The sequence below is a fragment of the Pelophylax lessonae genome (genome assembly GCF_965119305.1).
Source record: "Pelophylax lessonae genome assembly, chromosome: 9".
NCBI lineage: Eukaryota > Metazoa > Chordata > Amphibia > Anura > Ranidae > Pelophylax > Pelophylax lessonae.
In genome coordinates, this window is record NC_138776.1 from 9,342,829 (window position 1) to 9,366,285 (window position 23,457).

The 23,457-nt window shown below is 48.5% G+C and overlaps 1 protein-coding gene across 2 annotated transcripts in view; it reads left to right on the plus strand.

Annotated features, from left to right (window-relative positions):
• The window catches only part of LOC309564529 (NACHT, LRR and PYD domains-containing protein 12-like), a 579,648-nt gene that overhangs the window by 367,500 nt on the left and 188,691 nt on the right, over positions 1-23,457 (plus strand). For both annotated transcript variants that reach the window (XM_082269162.1, XM_082269163.1), the window contains exon 6: positions 18,961-19,125. In XM_082269162.1, the coding sequence (XP_082125288.1) occupies positions 18,961-19,125 (165 nt within the window). The remainder of the gene's footprint in view (positions 1-18,960; positions 19,126-23,457) is intronic.

Sequence of the window (23,457 nt, forward strand, 5' to 3'; positions counted from 1 at the left end):
CCTAACTACCGATACATGGACCAGTAAGCATGGTCAGGGGCGTTATATCTCCCTAACGGCACACTGGGTAAATGCAGTGGCGGATGGGCCTGAGGCGGATAGCAATTTGGCGCATGTCCTTCCACCACCGAGGATTGCAGGGTGCTTCAGTTTGCCTCCTGTTCCTAACTCCTCCTACTCCGCTTCCTCATCCTCTACCGCCTCCTCATCCGGTCAGCGTAACACCTTCACCACCAACTTCAGCACAGCCAGGGGTAAACGACAGCAGGCAGTTTTAAAACTTGCCTGTTTGGGGGAAAAACCACACACCGCACAGGAGTTGTGGAGGAGCATGGAACAGCAGACAAATGAGTGGTTGCTGCCAGCGAGCCTCAAGCCCGGCCTGGTGGTGTGCGATAACGGGCGAAATCTCATAGCAGCTCTGGGCCTAGCCGGTTTGACGCACATCCCTTGCCTGGCGCATGTGCTGAATTTGGTGGTGCAGAGGTTCCTTAAAAATTACCACGTCAGAGCTGCTGCAGAAAGTGCGGGCCGTCTGTGCGCACTTTCGGCGTTCTCACCCTGCTGCTGCTCCCCTGTCAGCGCTGCAGCGTAACTTCGGCCTTCCCGCTCACCACCTCATATGTGAAGTGCCCACAAAGTGGAACTCCACCTTGCACATGCTGGAAAGACTGTGCGAGCAGCAGCAGGCCATAGTGGAGTTTCAGCTGCAGCACGCACGCGTGAGTCGCTCTGCGGAACAGCACCACTTCACCATCAATAACTGGGCCTCCATGCGAGACCTGTGTGCCTTGTTGCGCTGTTTTGAGTACTCCACCAACATGGCCAGTGCCGATGACGCCGTTGTCAGCTTAACTATCCCACTTCTATGCCTCCTTCAAAAAACGATTCGGGCAATGATGGAAGAGGATGTGGCACAGGATGAGGAGGAGGAGGATGAAGAGGTAACATTTCCAAGGCTTTCAGGGCAGTCATTCGCAAGTGGCTCAGAGGGTGGGTTCCTGCACCCACAAACGCCAGGGACACAATTGTCCAGCAGGGGCACAGTTCTGGAGGATGAGGAGATGGAGGAGGAGATGGAGGAGGAGATGAAACCATGTTCACAGCAGGGTGGCACCCAGGCCAGCTATTGGCTATCACTGGTGCGTGGCTGGGGGGATACAGAGGACACAGACGATACACCTCCCACAGAGGATAGCCTTTCGTTGCCTCTGGGCAGCCTGGCACACATGAGCGATTTTACATGCTGCAGTGTCTCCACACGACCGACGAGTTGCCCACATTCTAACTTGTGCCGATTACTGGGTGGCCACGCTGCTGGATCCCCGTTACAAGGACAACGTACCGTCCTTAATTCACTCACTGGAGCGCGATCGCAAGATGCGCGAGTACAAGCGCATGCTGGTAGACGCGATGCTGCTGACATTCCCACCTGACAGCGGGGCCACAGTGGAAGCACAAGGCCAAGGCAGAGGAGGAGGAGGAAGAGGTCGCCAACACAACCAGGGCACCGCCAGCACCTCAGAAGGCAGGGTTATTGTAACTGAGCTCCAATACCCAGCCTAGGTATCTCCGTTGTATCATCCTTGGAGCTGAGGAAGTGCTACAATATCCATGGCAAAATCCCCCCCAGTAACTGGACGCCACACAGTTCTGGGAGTCAAACTAGAATGCCTTGTTTATTGAAAACACAAGGGATTACACTCTGCTAAAACCCCTCCCTCTTTAAGTCATTCCACACAAACACACATCCCATAATATGCTTACAAATCAGACAGGAACAATAGAATGGAATGCAGGTATTCACAATAACAGACCCCACCCCACTAGCCGGGGTCTGGGAAACACCTCTGCCATATTCTAGCAATCTGCAATATATCTTTATACAGTGGGTACAGAAAGTATTCAGACCCCCTTAAATTTTTCACTCTTTGTTATATTGCAGCCATTTGCTAAAATCATTTAAGTTCATTCTTCTTCCTCATGAATGTACACATAGCACCCCATACTGACAGAAAAACACAGAATTGTTAACATTGTTGCAGATTTATTAAAAAAGAAAAACTGAAATATCACATGGTCCTAAGTATTCAGACCCTTTGCTGTGACACTCATATATTTAACTCAGGTGCTTTCCATTTCTTCTGATCATCCTTGAGATGGTTCTACACCTTCATTTGAGTCCAGCTGTGTTTGATTATACTGATTGGACTTGATTAGGAAAGCCACACACCTGTCTATATAAGACCTTCCAGATCACAATGCATGTCAGAGCAAATGAGAATCATAAGGTCAAAGGAACTGCCTGAAGAGCTCAGAGACAGAATTGTGGCAAGGCACAGATCTGGCCAAGGTTACAAAAAGATTTCTGCTGCACTTAAGGTTCCTAAGAGCACAGTGGCCTCCATAATCCTCAAATGGAAGACGTTTGGGACGACCAGAACCCTTCCTAGAGCTGGCCGTCCGGCCAAACTGAGCTATCGGGGGAGAAGATCCTTGGTGAGAGAGGTAAAGAAGAACCCAAAGATCACTGTGGCTGAGCTCCAGAGATGCAGTCAGGAGATGGGAGAAAGTTGTAGAAAGTCAACCATCACTGCAGCCCTCCACCAGTCGGGGCTTTATGGCAGAGTGGCCCGACGGAAGCCTCTCCTCAGTGTAAGACACATGAAAGCCCGCATGGAGTTTGCTAAAAAACACCTGAAGGACTCCAAGATGGTGAGAAATAAGATTCTCTGGTCTGATGAGACCAAAATAGAACTTTTTGGCCTTAATTCTAAGCAGTATGTGTGGAGAAAACCAGGCACTGCTCATCACCTGTCCAATACAGTCCCAACAGTGAAGCATGGTGGTGGCAGCATCATGCTGTGGGGGTGTTTTTCAGCTGCAGGGACAGGACGACTGGTTGCAATCGAGGGAAAGATGAATGCGGCCAAATACAGGGATATCCTGGACAAAAACCTTCTCCAGAGTGCTCTGGACCTCAGACTGGGCCGAAGGTTTACCTTCCAACAAGACAATGACCCTAAGCACACAGCTAAAATAACGAAGGAGTGGCTTCACAACAACTCCGTGACTGTTCTTGAATGGCCCAGCCAGAGCCCTGACTTAAACCCAATTGAGCATCTCTGGAGAGACCTAAAAATGGCTGTCCACCAACGTTTACCATCCAACCTGACAGAACTGGAGAGGATCTGCAAGGAGGAATGGCAGAGGATCCCCAAATCCAGGTGTGAAAGACTTGTTGCATCTTTCCCAAAAAGACTCCTGGCTGTATTAGATCAAAAGGGGGCTTCTACTAAATACTGAGCAAAGGGTCTGAATACTTAGGACCATGTGATATTTCAGTTTTTCTTTTTTAATAAATCTGCAACAATGTCAACAATTCTGTGTTTTTCTGTCAGTATGGGGTGCTATGTGTACATTCATGAGGAAGAAGAATGAACTTAAATGATTTTAGCAAATGGCTGCAATATAACAAAGAGTGAAAAATTTAAGGGGGTCTGAATACTTTCCGTACCCACTGTATATTTCCTCAGGGACACTGTTCAGTAATATTATGGTCACTCTTTCAACACAAACCACACTCTGTGTCCATTCCGCTACAGTTAGCATGGCCGAAATGTGGAAAAGCTTTGTCAGCACGCCACAACATACAGCAGCACCAGCAGCTCATATGGAACGTCTTAGCAGGAGGCAGTATTTCACCAACATGGTGGAGCAGTATGTGTGCACACGCCTACATGTAGTGAATGACGGGTCTGCCCCCTTCAACTTCTGGGTCTCCAAATCGGGAACATGGCCTGAGCTTGCCCTTTACGCCTTGGAGGTGCTGGCGTGCCCTGCAGCCAGTGTATTATCTGAACGTGTATTTAGCACGGCTGGGGGCGTTATCACAGACAAGCGCAGCCGCCTGTCCAGAGACAATGTGGACAAGCTCACGTTCATTAAAATGAACCAGGCATGGATCCCACAGGACTTTTCCGTACCTTGTGCAGAATAGAGATGGATATCGACCTTACCCAGCCATTGTTCTATTTTTGATCTTTCTCACTCTTTTGGGGTGTACCCTCATTTAAAATGACTGAAAAAAAAAGCAGTGTTGGCTACCTCGTTCTCCTCCACTGCCGCTTCCACCTACACCGCCCATAGGTGTGCGCAGCCTATTGCATTAGGGTGTGCACCCCAAAGTTTAAATACACATGCATGTGTTTGCCTACATGTATATGGCCCCGGTACATTACTCTCCCTGCTGGCAAAGTGAAATAGAAGTGTGTGGCACTTCTCTTATGGCAGAGCAGGTCCGAGGGAGATCTTTCCCATCTCCTCACTGGCAAACAGAGCGATAATGCTAATGTGCCCTAGGTGATTAGGGTGTGCCCAGGCACACCCGGCACACCCTGTGCGCACGCCTATGACACCACCACATCCACCTCAACCTCCCTCCTACTCCATATGGGCCTCGTCCTTCACAGATGAAGAACATTGTTTTATTTTTCAGTTTTTTTTTGTTGTTTTAAGTTATTTACCTATCCACATTTGTTTGCAGGGCACTTGCCATGCTCTTAACTATGTTTTGCTGCCATTTGCAGCACTCTAGCCCTTTCCATTGGTGTTTTAGAGCCATTTTAGTGCCTGAAAGTTCGGGTCCCCATTGACTTCAATGGGGTTCGGTGTCCGGGTAAAGTTCGGAAAAAGTCTGGGACACGGACCCGGACTTTTTTTCTTCAAGTTCGGCCGAACCCGCCGAACACGGACATCCAGGTGTCCGCTCAACTCTACTTATGATATTAGCTTTTTAATTGTAATTTTATCCCATTTTGCTCCTGTTCTTATTAGCAAGCGCTATACTATCCCATTTGGTTTGGGGTTTTCCTACTCAGATACCTCAATTTTATAGCAGCTGCTTTTATATTCATTTTTATTAATAATAATTAATTTATTAGTGTATTCAACCCGTTTAATTAGGCACTCCTAGGCGCGAGGAATATATTCATCTGAATATATATATTTATGACAGATGTATGTTCGCATTTCATATTAGATGCTGAGAATGGAGGCACCCTGAAGGCATTTAGTTCCATGTCTGTGTATAGTACAGCGGCGTGTGCACTTCCGCATGCGTTCCACTTAACCCGGAAGTGATAACAATGAAAGGCCAGAATCTAAGTCAATGCGTTTTGCCCCTCCCAGTGGACGTTATCAAAGACCTTGCCCACACACCTCTGAGTCTGCCCCGCCCACACACCTCTGTGTCTGCCACACCCACACACCTCTGTGTCTGCCCCGCTCATACGCCTCTGTGTCTGCCCCGCTCACACACCTCTGTGTCTGTCCCTCCCACAATCCTCTGTGTCTGCCCCGCTCACACGCCTCTGTGTCTGCCCCGCTCACACGCCTCTGTGTCTGCCCCGCTCACACACCTCTGTGTCTGCCCCACTCACACACCTCTGTGTCTGCCCCACTCACACACCTCTGTGTCTGCCCCGCTCACACACCTCTGTGTCTGCCCCGCTCACACACCTCTGTGTCTGCCCCGCTCACACACCTCTGTGTCTGCCCCACCCACACACCTCTGTCTGCCCCGCCCACACACCTCTGTCTGCCCCGCCCACACGCCTCTGTGTCTGCCCCGCTCACACGCCTCTGTGTCTGCCCCGCCCACACGCCTCTGTGTCTGCCCCGCCCACACGCCTCTGTGTCTGCCCCGCCCACACGCCTCTGTGTCTGCCCCGCCCACATGCCTCTGTGTCTGCCCCGCCCACACGCCTCTGTGTCTGCCCCGCCCACACGCCTCTGTGTCTGCCCCGCCCACACGCCTCTGTGTCTGTCCCGTCCACACACCTCTGTGTCTGCCCCGCCCACACACCTCTGTGTCTGCCCCGCCCACATCCCAATCCCCAGCATGCAGCTAGTATGAGAGAGGGGATGTGGGCGGGAGAGTTGAAGTTACAGCAGCTTCAGCTGCATCTGGCTGCATGATTGCTGCCCCTGTGTGAGCTATCAGATAGCAGTGTGAGCTATCAGATAGCTCTCACTCTTGGGTGAGTCAGAGCTGAACTGTCTCCACCTCCCTCCCTTCTCTCCCCCCATCTGTCTCCCTCCCCAACTCTGTTCTTCCAGGAGCTTCACAAACTTGGCAGCTTTATTTCCTGTCCAGGTAGACCAGGCTCACACTTGTTAGGACCAGGCTTTTACTGGCTGCATGCTTTCACCTCTAAACTTAGATCAGCCCAGGAGGATGAGAGTTGTGGTGTAATTGCATGAGATTTTTTGTTCAGGAGGGGGTGATGATTATGGAGTGTAGGTGACAGATGACAGCTCTGCAGGTGTGGTGTGACAATGACACCAGCATTGGATAGGTGTACACACACATCACTGACAATTGTATTAGCAGCAGTATGTGAGCTGTGCCCTTTGTCTCCTGTAGAAGTATGACATCCTTGCTGTATGTTGGGATCAGTCCTGCTAGTGGTGTCTATGTACTTTTCTTTATACTTCTACAAGCTTGTATGCTGCAGATTGTGTTGGACCCCCTGTGCGTTGTCTTTTGTTACGCGGCACATACAGTATATGAGACGTTCACGCTTCATTCTGCCACTCATCAGCATACATTACCTTGTGGAATTCCATGATTGGTGGAAAGCTGACGGATTTTCAGTCCCGGTTCACACTTATACTGCGGGTTCCCGCATCGCATTCCCAGCGCAGGCAGTTCACACTGCCATATGCAAATCACTGGGGGTGTCAATTCAAAGTTAAGGACAGCCCCAGATCAGTTCACATATTGCAGTGCGAACCAGTGGCGGACTGACAACTCGTGGGGCCCCCGGGCAATAGGAGATCATGGGGCCCCCCCAGTTTTAAAGATGGCCACCACTCAGCAGCCATCTTAACGACGCAACATTAATGTGGCAACATTCTAATCCAATTAGAAATTTTAGTTAGATTTTTTACAAAATTTTCTTTTTTTTTTTTACATTTTTAGTTTTTTCATTTTAATGTTTAATATGTTTTAACATAATACAAACCCGATTCCAAAAAAGTTGGGACACTGTACCAATTGTAAATAAAAACAGAATGCAATGATGTGGAAGTTTAAAATTTCAATATTTTATTCAGAATACAACATAGATGACATATCAAATGTTTAAACTGAGAAAATGTATCGTTTTAAGGGAAAAATAAGTTGATTTTAAATTTCATGGCATCAACACATCTCAAAGTTGGGACAAGGCCATTTACCACTGTGTGACATCCCCCCTTCTTTTTATAACAGTCTGCAAACGTCCCGGGACTGAGGAGACAAGTTGCCCAAGTTTAGGAATAGGAATGTTGTCACATTCTTGTCTAATACAGGCTTCTAGTTGCTCAACTGTCTTAGGTCTTCTTTGTTGCATCTTCCTCTTTATGATGCGCCAAATGTTTTCTGTGGGTGAAAGGTCTGGACTGCAGGCTGGCCATTTCAGTACCCGGATCCTTCTTCTACGCAACCATGATGTTGTAATTGATGCAGTATGGGGTCTGGCATTGTTATGTTGGAAAATGCAAGGTCTTCCCTGAAAGAGACGACGTCTGGATGGGAGCATATGTTGTTCTAGAACTTGGATATACCTTTCAGCATTGATGGTGCCTTTCCAGATGTGTAAGCTGCCCATGCCACACGCACTCATGCAACCCCATACCATCAGAGATGCAGGCTTCTGAACTGAGCGCTGATTACAACTTGGGTTGTCCTTGTCCTCTTTAGTCCAGATGACATGGCGTCCCAGTTTTCCAAAAAGAACTTCAAATGTTGATTCGTCTGACCACAGAACAGTTTTCCACTTTGCCACAGTCCATTATACAGTAAATGAGCCTTGGCCCAGAGAACATGCCTGCGCTTCTGGATCATGTTTAGATGGCTTCTTTTTTTGGCCTATAGAGTGTTAGCTGGCAACGGTGAATGGCACGGTGGATTGTGTTCACAGACAATGTTTTCTGGAAGTATTCCTGAGCCCATGTTGTGATTTCCATTACAGTAGCATTCCTGTATGTGATGCAGTGCCGTCTAAGGGCCCGAGGATCACCGCCATCCAGTATGGTTTTCCGGCCTTGACCCTTACGCACAGAGATTGTTCCAGATTCTCTGAATCTTTGGATGATGATATTATGCACTGTAGATGATGATAACTTCAAACTCTTTGCAATTTTTCTCTGAGAAACCCCTTTCTGATATTGCTCCACTATATTTCTCTGCAGCATTGGGGGAATTGGTGATCCTCAGCCCATCTTGACTTCTGAGAGACACTGCCACTCTGAGAGGCGCTTTTTATACCCAATTATGTTGCCAATTGACCAAATAAGTTGCAAATTGGTCCTCCAGCTGTTCCTTGTATGTACATTTAACTTTTCCGGCCTCTAATTGCTACCTGTCCCAACTTTTTTGGAATGTGTAGCTCTCATGAAATCCAAAATGAGCCAATATTTGGCATGACATTTCAAAATGTCACACTTTCAACATTTGATATGTTAACTATATTATATTGTGAATAAAATATAAGTTTATGAGATTTGTAAATTAGTCCATTCCTTTTTTACTCACAATCTGTACAGTGTCCCAACTTTTTTTGGAATTGGGTTTGTATATTTACATTATTTTCAGAATTCTGTTGGGGGGGGGGGGCATTTTGATGAAGTATCCGGGGTCTACATACATAGACTCTTGAAGTCTAATTTTTGAGACAGAGGAAGGGACTAGTGACACATCCCCAGTCCCTTTCTCTGTAGCCTTAGCTGCACTCTGCACTGCAGATGAATAAACAGGAGACAGAGGCTCCTGCCCATTCATTAACTGAAGCATAGGAAACACAAATACATTCAGATGCTGCTGACAGGAGAGGAAAATAGGGGGATTGCTGGAGGTTATAACCTGCAGAATCCCCCTTACAAGTGTCCCCTTAGTAATACTGCATTAAGGGGTACTCTGGAGGAAATAAGGGGGAACTCTAGAAGCATTAAAGGAAACTCTGGAGGAGTTAGTACCTTCGGTGTGCCCCCTTACATCCTCCTGTAGAGTGCCCCTTATGTTCTGCCCCTCCAGGGTGCCCCTATTTAACCACTTGCCTACTGTGCATTTGCCGAGCCCAATTTTCAGCTTTCAGCACTGTTGCACTTTGAATGACAATTGCCCGGTTATGCAATACTGTACCCAAACTAAATGTTTATCCTTTTTTTCACACAAATAGAGCTTTCTTTTGGTGGTATTTAATCACCACTGGGGTTTTAGTTCTTGCTAAATAAACAAAAAAAAGGCAGAAAATTAAAAAAAAATGTTTTCCATTGTTTGTTATAAAATGTAGCAAACAGGTATTTCTCTTACGTCCTCCGACAGTCGCCGCCGCCTCTAAGTCATCACTGTTGGGTATTGACTTTCGCTCCGCAGGAGTAGCTAGGCATAAAGACTTAGTCAAAAGAACAAAGGCATTTGCATATACACACCCATGGGGGCTGTCCCATCTGGTCAATACCCCCCTGCAGTGACCACTCCCAACTCAGTTTCATTCTGCCTAGCGTCAGGAGTAGTTAGGCTTCCCTGTGCTGGGGCTACAGTCTCAGCCTATCTAATCTTTTTTAGTTGATTTTCTTTTGAAAATGTCAGTTTTTTCTTACTTTACTAGCTGTTTATTTTGTCAGCTTTAGTTTTAGTCAATTCTTCGGAAGAAGATGGATTAATGCGGTGCTGGGATTCGGACTGACCGCCCTGGTTCTCCAAGGCAAAGGGTCAGATGGACCCCCAGCCCGCCATCGAGCGTTCAGCCGTGGTTCGTCCTGGCACTATGAACGACCCATCCCTGTTCGCAGCAGGGATGCAGCCGTGAGGTGGCTACCTCACAGGACACATCTGCGATGCTGCAGTGTCATGTCCCTGGCTAACGGCATTCCCTGTCAGATGAGGACAGCGGCTTTCCGTTCTGAGAGGCACCCCATGCCATCTGGTACAGGTAAGTACTTCTGTGTGGGGCCTCTGTCTGGGGTGGCAATCCTGTGTTGCTGTGTGTCCCCCATGTCTGTGCCTGTGTGACTCCCTGATGCGGTCCCTGCGGGGATCGCTTGTGTATGCGCTGCGGTGCTGTATGTTTTTGGGGGTCCCCTTCCCTGTGTCACTTCGGTGCTTGTTGGGGGTGCAGACTGTGTGTGGCCACAGCGGGGAAGATCCGCGCGGTCCGCCATTTTAGGTATGGGCAGGCATGTTTGGCTTCTCTATGGGCAATCTACATGCTGTTTTTGGCGCCATCCGCCGCCATTTTGCGGTAGCAGAACGATCGTTTCGACCGCATGTCCGGCGGCCATTTTGAAGGAGCCTTCCATGCAACCCTTTGGGGCAGCCATTTTCCCTGAGTCATGCAGCGTATAAGTTCAGCCTACTCTAGCAGCACTTCCTTTTGCTCTGAAGCAGGACACTGGTGGCAACACTCTGCGGGGCTCTGCAGGTTATTGCTCTCAATATCTTTCTGTATTGTCATTTCTGGCTTAGTTTTTTCTTCTCCTTTTGGGGGTCTTTGTCACTATAGCTGTAGCGGTGGGCTGCGCATCCGCAGCGGTCTTAAAGGGGCAGTAATAACTTTATTGCACTGTTTGTACACCTTGAGCAATGGATTCTCAGGACAGCAAATTCCCCCCAGCTCTGATGGGGGTCCCCAGTTCTCTTGTAGCCCCTCTGAGACCTGATTTGGCCGCTGTAGTGGCGACCTTGGTGTCAAATATGGAAATGCTGATGGCTGAACGTGCTGCTAAAAAGAGGCCCAGATTGTCTCTCTCCTCTGATTCAGATGGTGATATGGCTGCTGCGAGCGTGCCCTTTTCAGGGTCTCGCTCATCCTTGGACCCGCTGGGGTCTGAGGGGGAGGCAGAGGTGGAGGGGGTTGATACCTCCTCCCCAGGGTCACCATGGATGAATTAATTATTTCTGTTAAGGAAACACTACATTTGGAGGATGAGCCCTGTCCTCCGGGTGTTGTGTCCTCATTTGGGACGCACAGAACCCGCAAGTCGGCGCAGGTTTTTCACCTGCCCAGCTGAGTTTCATTACACTGTTAATGAAATGTGGCGCACGTTAAAACATCCATTTCTGGTGCCTAGTCGGTTCAAATTGCTTTATCCCTTTACACCGGCTACAGAATCACGATGGGGTGTGCCTCCACAGGTAGATCACACTGTGGCCTTGTTAAACAAGGCTACCTTGGTTCCTTCTGAGGATACCCCGGTTTTCCGGGATCCCACGGACCGGCGGTTGGAGTCTCTAGCCCGCCATTCCTATACGGTGGCGGGGTCGTTGCTCAGACCCATTTTCGCATCCGTTTTAGTGGCTCAGGCGGTGGCTGATTGGACGAAGGTGCTTAGGAGCAACCTCGTGTCTGATGATGTTCCGCCCGCCTGGCTGAAAATGGTGGATCACATCCACCAAGGAATCATGTATCTGTGTGATGCGGCCTTAAATGAGGCCCCTTTAGTTGCACGCCTCTCTAGTGTCTCGGTACTTAACCGGCGACTGATATGGCTGAAGAGCTGGTCGGCTGACCAGTCCTCGCGGAAAACAGTTGCTGATTTTCCCTATGCTGGCTCTCGCCTTTTTGGCGAGGCGTTGGATACCCTGGTAAAAGGTGTCACGGGGGGCAAGAGCACTTTGCTGCCTCAGAACCCGAACAACAAGTCTTTTCGAGGGAAGCGGGGTTCTGCGCCTAGATCCACTCAGGGGTCCTTTCGGAACCAATCCAAGGGCAAGCCCTTCCAGGCCCAGGGCAGTCAGAAGAAGCCCCGGGCGGGTAAGCAGAAGTCCGGCAATGCCGGCTCGGCGGGTCAGTCCGCCACTGCCTGAAGGGGCGCCCTCACCCATTTCAGGGGTGGGGGGACGTTTGCGCGGTTTCCTCCGACCTGGGCTGCTCCGGATTTCAGACAGGTGGGTTCTGGAAATCATTTGATCGGGGTACAAGATCGAATTCCTTTCCTTGCCGGCGAACAGATTCTTTCCCTCAAATCTTCCCTTGCCTACGGGGCGTCTGCAGGACCTGCACCAAGCGGTGCAGGACCTTCTTGCTTAGTGGGTGATTGTCCCGGTGCCTCATCGGGACAGGTTTCTGGGTTTTCATTCAAATCTGTTCACTGTGCCCAGAAAGGAGGGCAAAGTGCGTCCTATTCTGGACCTGAAAGCGCTGAACTGCTTCGTGCATGTTCGAAAGTTTGTGGCGTTACCTTTCGGTCTTGCTTCGGCACCAAGGGTTTTTACCAAAGTGTTGGCGCCAGTTCTGGGCCTGCTGAGGGCACAGGGCATTGGGGTCTTGGGTTACCTGGACGATCTACTTCTGAGATCACGTGCCAGCCAGGACCTAGTGCATGATCTGTCCACCATAGTACAGACGCTCCAGGAGTTCGGATGGACCATCAACGTTCAGAAATCGACATTGTCTCCATTGGTTCGTCTTCCCTATCTGGGAATGATTCTGGACTCTGCTCAGGCAAAGGTGTTCTTGCTGGAGGACAAGCTCCGGACCTTGCAGGACGAGCTCAGGTACCTCAGGGACGACCCATCCTCGTCAATCAGGACCTGTATGCGGGGCCTGGGGTTGATGGTATCGGCCTTCGAGGCGATATCCTTTGCTCAGTTTCACACGCGGGCTCTCCAGGCGGAGATCCTGGCCAGGTGGGACAGACTGCCTCAGTCTCTGGATCTGAGTGTCTCCTTGAGTCGTCAGACCAGATTGGCTCTTCTGTGGTGGCTCCAGTCCCCGTCGGTGGCGGAAGGCAAGTCCTTCCGTCCATTGGTATGGACGGTAATTACCACGGATGCCAGCCTGTCGGGCTGGGGTGGAGTTCTGGGCACCCTGTCTGCCCAGGGCACTTGGTCGGAGGAGGAGTCCTCCCTCCCGATAAATGTGCTGGAATTGCGAGCAATAAAACTCTGTCTCTTCCAGTGGTCGGACCGTCTTCGGGAACGTCCCGTCCGGGTACAGACGGACAATGCTACCGCAGTGACTTACATCAACCACCAAGGGGGCACCAGGAGTGCTCGGGCAGCCCGGGAGGTGGCCAACATTCTGTCTTGGGCCGAGACTCATGTCCCGGCAATCTCGGCAGTTCACATTCCGGGTGTGGAGAATTGGCAGGCCGACTATCTGAGCCGCCAGACCCTGGACCAGGGGGAATGGTCCCTGCAACCGGAGGTCTTCCAAATGCTGTGTGCGAAGTGGGGATCCCCGGACGTGGATCTGTTCGCATCTCGGCTAAACCGAAAGGTGGAAAGGTTTGTGGCAAGAATGCATGATCCGCTGGCGGACACCTTGGATGCGTTGGTGGCCCCTTGGCATCAGTATCGTCTGATGTATGCCTTTCCTCCGATTCAGTTGCTATCCAGGTTCCTCCGCAGGTTAGTTTCGGAACCGCACCTGGTGATTCTGGTGGCTCCGGACTGGCCACGCTGGTCCTGGTACGCCGACGTTGTTCACCTGGCAGTGGCGCCTCCGTGGCGACTGCCTCTGCGGGAAGATCTCCTGTCTCAGGGTCCAATCTTCCATCCTGCTTTACAGTCGCTGGCTTTAACGGCCTGGCTGTTGAGACCCAGGTCCTGAAGGACAGGGGTCTCTCCCCTGAGGTCATCCCTACCCTTGTCAAGGCTAGGAAAACTTCCTCTGGTAAGATCTATTAATGTACCTGGAAGGCTTATTTCGCCTGGTGTGAGTCCAGTGGGTTCTCCCCTCGCACTCGGTGTCGAGAGTGTTGGCCTTCCTCCAGTCTGGAGTGGACCAGCGCCTGGCGCTGGCCACGATAAAAGGCCAGGTGTCCGCGCTGGCTATTCTTTTCCAACGCCCTGTGGCGTCTCATTCCCTGGTTCGCACCTTCATTCAAGGTGTGCAACATTTGGCTCCTCCCAGGAAGGAGCCCTTACCTCCATGGGAGTTCTGTCCGTGTTACAGCGTGCTCCCTTTGAAAACATTCGGGATATATCGTTGCCTCTGCTGTCTAAGAAGGTTGCCTTTTTGGTGGCGAACACTTCGGCTCGTAGGGTGTCGGAACTGGCAGCGTTATCTTGCCTTTCTCCATACTTGGTGATTCACCGGGATAAGGTGGTCTTGCGTCCGCATCCCTCCTTTCTTCCTAAGGTGGTCTCTGAGTTCCACATTAATGAGGACATTGTCCTGCCTTCGCTTTGTACGAAGCCTAAGCATCCTAAGGAGGTTGCTCTGCATTCCCTGGATGTTGTCTGGGCGATCAGGGTTTACCTGTCGTCTACGGAATCCTTTCGGAAGACGGATTCACTCTTTGTCCTTCTGAGGGACCTCGGAAGGGCATGGCTGCGTCTGCAGCGACTATTGCCAAATGGATCAGACAGACCATTGAACAGGCTTACGCCTTGAAGGAACGGGTTCCACCCTTCCCTGTTAAGGCACACTCTACCAGATCTATGAGTGCGTCCTGGGCCTATTGGCATCGGGCCTCGGTGGCCCAGGTGTGCAAGGCTGCGACTTGGTCGTCGGTGCACACTTTTTCCAAATTCTACAAAGTAGATGTTCTGGCATCAGCTGATGCCTCCTTTGGCCGCAAGGTTCTCAGTGCGGCAGTGCCATGAAGGACCCTTGTTTTGTTATGGGTCCCTGGCTGTTGGTATTTGCTTTCCTGGGCTGTTGCTCCTGTTGAGCATTGTTTTCTGTTGCCCAGCAGGTTCTCTTACTGTGCATGTAAGGTTCCTTTCTCTGATGTGGGTTATGCGTTGCCTTTTCTATGGTTGCGTCTCCCACCCCTCATGTCTATACTGCTTTGGGACATCCCAACAGTGATGACTTGGAGGCGGCGGCGACTGTCGGAGGACGTAAGAGAAAACTGAATTTTTGTAAAATCTTACCTGTAAAATTCCTTTCTCTGAGTCCTCCGACAGTCGCCGCCCCCGCCCCTCTTTTGGGGTTCTTGTTACCTACGGCTATGCTACCAAAGTTGGGAGTGGTCACTGCAGGGGGGTATTGACCAGATGGGACAGCCCCCATGGGTGTGTATATGCAAATGCCTTTGTTCTTTTGACTAAGTCTTTATGCCTAGCTACTCCTGCGGAGCGGAAGTCAATACCCAACAGTGATGACTTAGAGGTGGCGGCGACTATCGGAGGACTCAGAGAAAGGAATTTTACAGGTAAGATTTTACAAAAATTCAGTTTTTTCTCCTTCACTTATGTGCACTGATGAGGCTACAGGGATAGGCTGCACTGATGAGGAGGCACTGGTAAGCACTGGTAGGTGGCACAGATTGCAAGCACTGGGGGCACTGTTGGGGCTTCACTGATGATTAGTGCCCTCATCAGTGTAGATGTCCCTTTTACAGAAGCCGGTTATCAGTTCTCTCCTCCCTTCTCTTACTTTGTCAGCATGAGAAAAGAAAAGCTGATGACCGGCTTCTGTTTACATCGTGATCAGCTGTGATTGGACACAGCTTTATCATGAGCTAAAGGCCGCTGATTGGCTCTTTACCTCAATCTGTGATCAGTAGCAGTGGCGGCTGGTGCTCAAAATTTTTTGGGGGGGCGCAAACAGAAAAATGTAATTGCTGTAAAAAATTGCGTGACTTTGAGGTCACATACGTGTGAAAGGGGCCTTCAGTAATTAAGGTATAGCGTGCCCTTTTCAATGCACAGGGACCAGCGTGCCCCCTTTCAATGCACAGGGACCTGCGTGCCCCCTTTCAATGCACAGAGACCATCATGCCCCCTTTCAATGCAGAGACCAGTGTGCCCCCTTTCAATGCAGAGAGACCAGTGTGCCCCCTTTCAACGCAGAGATACCAGCATGCCCCCTTTCAATGCAGAGATCATCGTGCTCCCTTTCAATGCAGAGATGCCAGCGTGCCCCCTTTCAATGCAGAGATCATCATGCCCCCTTTCAATGCAGAGAGACCAGCGTGCCCCCTTTCAATGCAGAGAGACCAGCATGCCCCCTTTCAATGCAGAGACCATCGTGCCCCCTTTCAATGCAGAGATACCAGCGTGCCCCCTTTCAATGCAGAGATACCAGCGTGCCCCCTTTCAATGCACAGAGACCAGCGTGCCCCCTTCAATGCAGAGATCATCGTGGCCACTTTTAATGCAGAGATGCCAGCGTGCCCCCTTTCAATGCAGCGATGCCAGTGTGCCCCCTTTCAATGCAGAGATGCCAGCGTGCCCCCTTTCAATGCAGAGATACCAGCGTGCCCCCTTCAATGCAGAGATCATTGTGCCCCCTTTCAATGCAGAGTGACCAGCGTGCCCCCATTCAATGCAGAGATGCCAGCGTGCCCCCTTTCAATGCAGAGATGCCAGCGTGCCCCCTTTCAATGCAGAGATGCCAGCGTGCCCCCTTTCTCTCGGCTCTGTGAGTTATATTTTCTTAGACCCACCGCCGCTTTTACATTTAGGAGCCGAGATGAGGAAAGTCAGAGGGGTAGGAGCGGAGATGATTTCATGTACCCGCGGGAACAGCTGATGTGCAACGTTAAAAAAATCCTACCCTGTGAAAATTCCCTACCCTCCGGAGCTGTGAGCATGCGCACTGGTAAGCTGCTCAGCTGTTCCATGACGTAGGTGCACCAGAAGTGACGAGGGTAGGGAATTTTCATGGGTAGGGTTTTTTCACTGAACATCGGGAGACCAGAAGAGACAATAGCTGGCTGGAGTGGACTTTACCTCCATTATCAGCCACAGGGAGAGGAGGAAGGAGCGCGTGGGAAGGATCACAGAGGTATCTGTGTGTGGCTGCAGAGCTAGAGGAGACAGCAACAGGTCAGTGTGAGAGCTGTGTGTGTACTCATGGCTTTTCTAGGAGTGCTGAAGGGAGAGAGGAGTCAGCAATCTGCAGCCCGGGAAACCTGCAGATCAGGAGGTATATGTTGATAGACAGCAGAGCTCTCTATGTGTCTGCTCCAGATGCTTAACAGTCAGGGGCGGGCCCCCTAGCGGCCACAGGCGCTCGGGCGGCGCCGATCTGCCCGAATGGTCAGTCCGCCCCTGGTGCAAACTGACATTCGGACATGAATCGGATCGCATAAATGTGAACCACCATGCGATCCGATTCTGCTGCGTGTTTGTGCCGAAACAGATGCAAATTCATCCATACTATCTGTATGGCTGAATTCGCATCGCACAGACATCGCATGTGATTTTCACAGCAGTGCGCTCCGAATCACATGCAATGTCTGCCATCGCACTAATGTGAACCGATCCTAAATTCTCATTTAGCACCACCAGCTACAGCCAGCAACCCTGATAGGTGTATTCTGATGGCAGGAAAATCTCCCTGCTGTCACAATACCAGAGCTCAGTGGGCCAGATCCCCCATCCCCCTTGAGGATATGGATGGGGAAAGCAAGTCAGTTTTTGTTTTGTTTAACCTGCTGGTGGAATGTATTAGTCTGGTGTTTTCCAACAGAACAAGCTGTCCTGCAGATGTAGCAATTAGAGGGATGAGACAAACCATTTACCACTGACGGGTGCTTACAATGATCAGCTTTTATTTATGTAAAACCTTTATCCCTAAAAAGAAACTGTTGCTGTAACTGATAATTGTTAGCTGGAGTTTTTCTTTAATTTATTAGTGTAGATAATTCTGCTAGTACATCAGACACTCCCTTCTCTCACACTGACAATGCTGCTGTCTAAAGGTGCCCCCTGTGCTCCTTCATCCAGAGTGGGGGCACTCTAATACAGGAGGTGTGCTACTGGCCAGATCACCAGGTGAAAATGGAGGAAACAAAGCCTTAAAAAAAAAAAAAATAAAACAAATGCAGCTGTCACATCTATTCAGGTATTCTCACCGGCAGTGGTGTCATCTGTCAGAATACAAAAGCCCAGCAGGGGGGAGGGGGTGCTCATCCATCTGCTTTATTAGTGGGGATGGAGGAATCTGTTAAGCTGGCTATACTATACAATCTGATTGTACAATCTCCTTTTAGTTTCACCAAAATTAGTCATATGAAGACAAATCTGAACTTTTTGTAACGAGTATCAAATCAGACGGGCGATCGTACTTCATAATTGTTACTAAATCTAAAAGAAGATTGTACAATCAGATTGTATAGTGTGTGTTTAGCCATAGATGGGTTGCCATATGGTGGTGGGGGTTGTATTGTGGAGGGGAAAGAGGGTGGTAGTAGGAGGATGATGGTGGGGGGGGGGGGGGTCACCAAATCACACCTTCACCTGTGTAGACCAAAATCCTTCCACCGACCCTGAATGTAATTGTTATATTTGATGAGTATTGGTGGAGTTCGCACTTCTAGTATAATATGGAAGACTGCAGCACTAGTATATAACATTCACACTATATAAATGTGATAATATAACAATAAAAGTGAGACTCCCCAACACAAAACTCCCTATAAGTGTATATATAACAATGGTATGGAGAATATTTCACTGATAACTAATGAAGAGAATTTATAATCAGCAGATATAAAATTAGTGCAGCAATATTAGTATGAATTAAAAAAAAAGTCCAAATAAAGAACGGTAATAATAAAATCTTCTCCACATCATAAAATCAAATCCTCCACCACGATGTTCAAAAGAAATCCCAAAGTACAATGGTGTCACTTTTAGTCACTGAAGTTTCCACAACATGAGTGAGACTTCTGTGACCATCAAAGTGAATCCCCACAACTGAATGGAAGACTTAGCAGAAGGTTGGAGGTGAAAGCCTAGAGGTCAGTGTGAGTGTGTATGGTACAATCCCCATACAGGAATAATGAATGGATCACACCACCTCATCCACTTCTCATCTCACATTTACTAATTGGGATCCACAAAAAGAGAAATCTCCAATAGTGTGGATGATCGATCGTGTTTTATAAAGTGATCTCATATAAATGATTCCAATAAAGAGAAATGAGTTCCATGTATGTAGAGAATAGTTCCATTCATTCCTGGGGGAGAAATTCATTTTCTTCTGGTAACATTCTTCTCTTCTTCTACAGATTGGATAATAATGACCTGACAGACAGTTCCTGCCCCCACCTGGCATCTGGAATAAGAAATAACCAGACACTGAGGACACTGAACCTGTCTGGGAACAATCTGTGGGGTCCTCATTTCAGGGATGTGATGGAAGCTCTGACAACAAGCCGGATAGAGGAATTACAGTGAGTATAACAGGACTGACTGAGACAATAATATTCTGGGACAGTTTTATATCTAAACCACATAAATAATATAGAAATATGAGAATGTCATCAAAATCCATCTTTAGGCTCCATAAATCTCCAATCCTGGACTGTTCTGTCCAAACTCCATAAATCAAATAATAATAATGGAGAAATATTTCATCTCCTGTTTGTCTCTATATATCACCAATATCAGACACTTCTCTAAAGCTGGATAGAAAACAGAAATAATGAAATATCTGCACTAAAAAACTGTGGAAAATGTAATGAATGAAAAGCATCGGCCAGCAGGAAGTCTGATATAGAAGTAGAAATAGTAGAATAGAATTCTATGCATAGAGCCCTACACTTAGTGACAAAATGTGTGATGAAACCAATGAGAAATCTGCACCCTACAATGTGTCCCAATACCAACACTTGCTGAAAATGTAAAACATTTAATGTAGATGTGATAACTCCACCAATAGGGATCAAATCTAACAATGAAATCCACTACAAAAATCCACATTCATACATGTGAGCGAGGACAGATCTCCTCCAACCTATTCACAGCTACTTCAATCCACGCTCACCGGACACTTTATTAGGTACACCTGTTCAATTGCTTGGTGATACAAATTACTGATCAGCCAATCACATGGCAGCAAATCAATGCATTTAGGCATCTAGAGGTGTTGAAGACGACTTACTGAAGTTCAAACCGAGCATCAGAATGGGGAAGAAAGGGGATTAAAGGGACTTTGAATGTGGCATGGTTGTTGGTGGCAGACGGGCTGGTCTGAGTATTTCAGGGATTTTCACACACAACCATCTCTCGGGATTACAGAGAATGGTGGGAAAAAAGAGAAAATATTCAGTGAGCGGCAGTTGTGTTGGGGTCAGAGGAGAATGGGCAGACTGGTTCCAGATGATAGAAAGGCAACAATAACTCAAATAACCGCTCATTACATCCAAGGTATGCAGAATACTGTATCTAAGTGCAAAAAGCATTGAACCTTGAAGCAGATGGGCTACAGCTGCAGAAGACCACACTGTGTGCTACTCCTATCAGCTAAGAACAGGAAACTGAGGCTACAATTGGCACAGGATCACCAACATTGGACAATAGAAGATTGGAAAAACGTTGCCTGGTCTGATGAGTCTGGATTTTAGCTGCGACATTCAGATGGAAGGTCAGAATTTGGCGCATGGATCCATCCTGCCTTGTATCACCGGTTCAGGCTGGTGGTGGGGGTGTAATGGTGAGGGGGTGTGTAACGGTGTGGGGGATATTTTCTTGGCACACTTTGGGCCCCTTAGTACCAATTGAGCATGGTATACACACCACCCCCTACCTGAATATTGTTGCTGACCATGTCCATCCCTTTATGACTTCAGTGTCCCCATCTTCTGATGGCTCCTCCCAGCAGGATAATGCACCATGTCACAAAGCTCCAATCATCTCACCACTGGTTTCTTCACCATCACAATGAGGTCACTGTCCTCCAATGGCCTCCACACTCCCCACATCTCATCCAATAGAGCACCTTTGGGATGTGGTGGAATGGGAGATTGGCATTATGGATGTGCAGCCGACAAATCTGCAGCAAATGTGTGATGTTATCATGTCACTATGGAGGAAAATCTGAGGAAAGTTTCCCGCACCTTGTTGTATCTCTGCCACCAAGAATGAAGGCAAAAGGGGGTCCAACCGCTACTAGCAAGGTGTACCTAATAAAGTGGGCGGTGAGTGTATATAACATATAATGTGCAAAATACATAAACATGAAGAGCAACAAAGTTATCTTATAATATTGCAAACATCAAGAGAAAGTTCATAAATGTGAAAAGCAAATTTCCTACAACCCATTCACCACTACTTCCATCTCCAATCACCATACAGTGACTTGTGCAGTAACAGAAATAATAATTCCCAAAGATTCATCTAGAAGGTTTATATCAATGCTGATCAGCTGCCACCTCTTTGCAGCAACTTCAATCATCCTCCACCACACCAGTGAGCAAACAGGTCACTTACCAAAAGGTTTGTCCCCACAAGCAAGGCCTTGTTTCTCTTCATGTTTATCTATATTTGTACATTATATGTTCTATAGATTGAAGTAGCTGTGAATAGGTTGCAGGAGATCTGCCCTTGCTCTCATGTATGAAATGTTTGTAGTGAATGTAATTGTTATATTTGATGAGTATTGGTGGAGTTCGCACTTCTAGTATAATATGGAAGACTGCAGCACTAGTATATAACATTCACACTATATAAATGTGATAATATAACAATAAAAGTGAGACTCCCCAACACAAAACTCATAAGATCAAATCCTCCACCATGAAATCCCAAAGTACAATGGTGTCACTTTTAGTCACTGAAGTTTCCACAACATGAGTGAGACTTCTGTGACCATCAAAGTGAATCCCCACAACTGAATGGAAGACTTAGCAGAAGGTTGGAGGTGAAAGCCTAGAGGTCAGTGTGAGTGTGTATGGTACAATCCCCATACAGGAATAATGAATGGATCACACCACCTCATCCACTTCTCATCTCACATTTACTAATTGGGATCCACAAAAAGAGAAATCTCCAAAAGTGATGAAGCGCCACTCCCATGGGAGGGGCTGTGTGGGGGTTCCCCTGGGTTACCATTAGCAACAGTAGAACAATCTGGCATGTTTCCAAGTGTTTTTACCTCAGACAAAGATCAGTCCAGTTTCTTTGGTTTTTAGGTTTTATTAGGAACCTGGATAGGAGAAGGGATGAGTGGGACTCTCCAACTGACTAGAACCATACACAATCGGCAGGGACGACTTGAAAAATGCTGGTTAACGCTGAGTAACGCTGAGTAACGCTGTGCTGTGCTAGTCATGGCTAGGCCGCTGCTTCACTTTGCCCTTGGCTGTGAAAAGAGTTATGAAGCTTCCTGAGATAATCCTTTCCTAAGGCAAGCTGTAAGTTAAGGTAGACTGTACTGCTGAACAACTTCAGGGCCCTTCCTGGCGCCCCCTTTATCCCCTAATCTTCAGGGCTTAACTGCTTGGCACCCCCTTTACTGTAACACTCTGGGTTAGCTGACTTCTGGATCCCCCTGACATCTCTGGAGTGGTCCCCTCTCCTGGTCAGCACACTGGATCCTCTGCAGCACAGCTCAACCCCTGGTCCCTAGACCTTCAGCAGGAGGAGAGACAGCCGTCCACCTCCTCCTGGGACTCTGCTCCCGCCAAAAGACACCCTGTCACATGTCCCCTCAGGATTTATTCCCAATCCCAGGACGCATTGCAGCAATGCCCACCCACTGGGACAGTCATAAACCCTGGTGTGCTATTGGCTAGGTTTCCTCCACTGTCCAACCATATCCCTCATTGGATACAGTGGGGAGACTCCCCAGACCCAATAAGTCACACCTGGAAGCATGTGACAGGCTAACTGACATATCAGGCTCTCCTGATAAGCAGAACAGAGCCACATATATATTTTACCTAACACCTACCTAGGAAGGTGCTACATCCACCCCCCACCAAAAATGACCCACATCCCATTGGCTCTGGGGCAGCCGCCCCCTACAAAAATCCTACCAAAATCACGGAGTATCCCACTAACTTGGAAAAGAGGAAAAAGGGAAAAGAACAAATTTACAAATAATTTAAGTGCAAAAATATATGTAGACATTTGCTATACAAATATACAGGTTGAGTGCATTAAAGAAAATGCACCCCCCCCCCCCACCAAACTCTGCTTGGTGGGAAATAAACAAATATACACAACTTGGCCGACTACCTCTAAAGTTGGTGTCACCTGTAGGGAAGAAAGCAAGGGATTAAACATATTATTCACATTTACAGGGGTTATGGCTATCTATCTCTGTGATTGATGAGAAGACCCTCCCCGCAGGGGCGGCCTTCTCATCCTAATCCCTGACTTCTCTGCTATCCAGCCTTGACACGACGTCCCACATCCTCCTGGTAGGTGAGTCTGTGCCCTATCACTGACTACCTAATGCAGAGTCAATAAGAAAGAGAGAACACAGCATTTCCTTGCTGTAGTCCAACAGCACTCTTCTTAGCCTGAAACAGGATAGGTCACTGGAGCCTGAGTGACCCATAGTCCTGCTAAGTCAGGGATATCTTTGGGAGCCTCTGATACCAGAGCACCCCCACCAGACTTCCTGGATGCACCGCCCATTCCTGTAACGGTCACCCGTATGGTTCCGTTATGGCCCACTGGCCCAAGAACAGTTCTACTGAAACTGCAACAATATTTGTAATCCAATGATCCCGGCCCAATGCCCCAAAGGATCCATGAGGTTGGAGTTCCTCTGCATG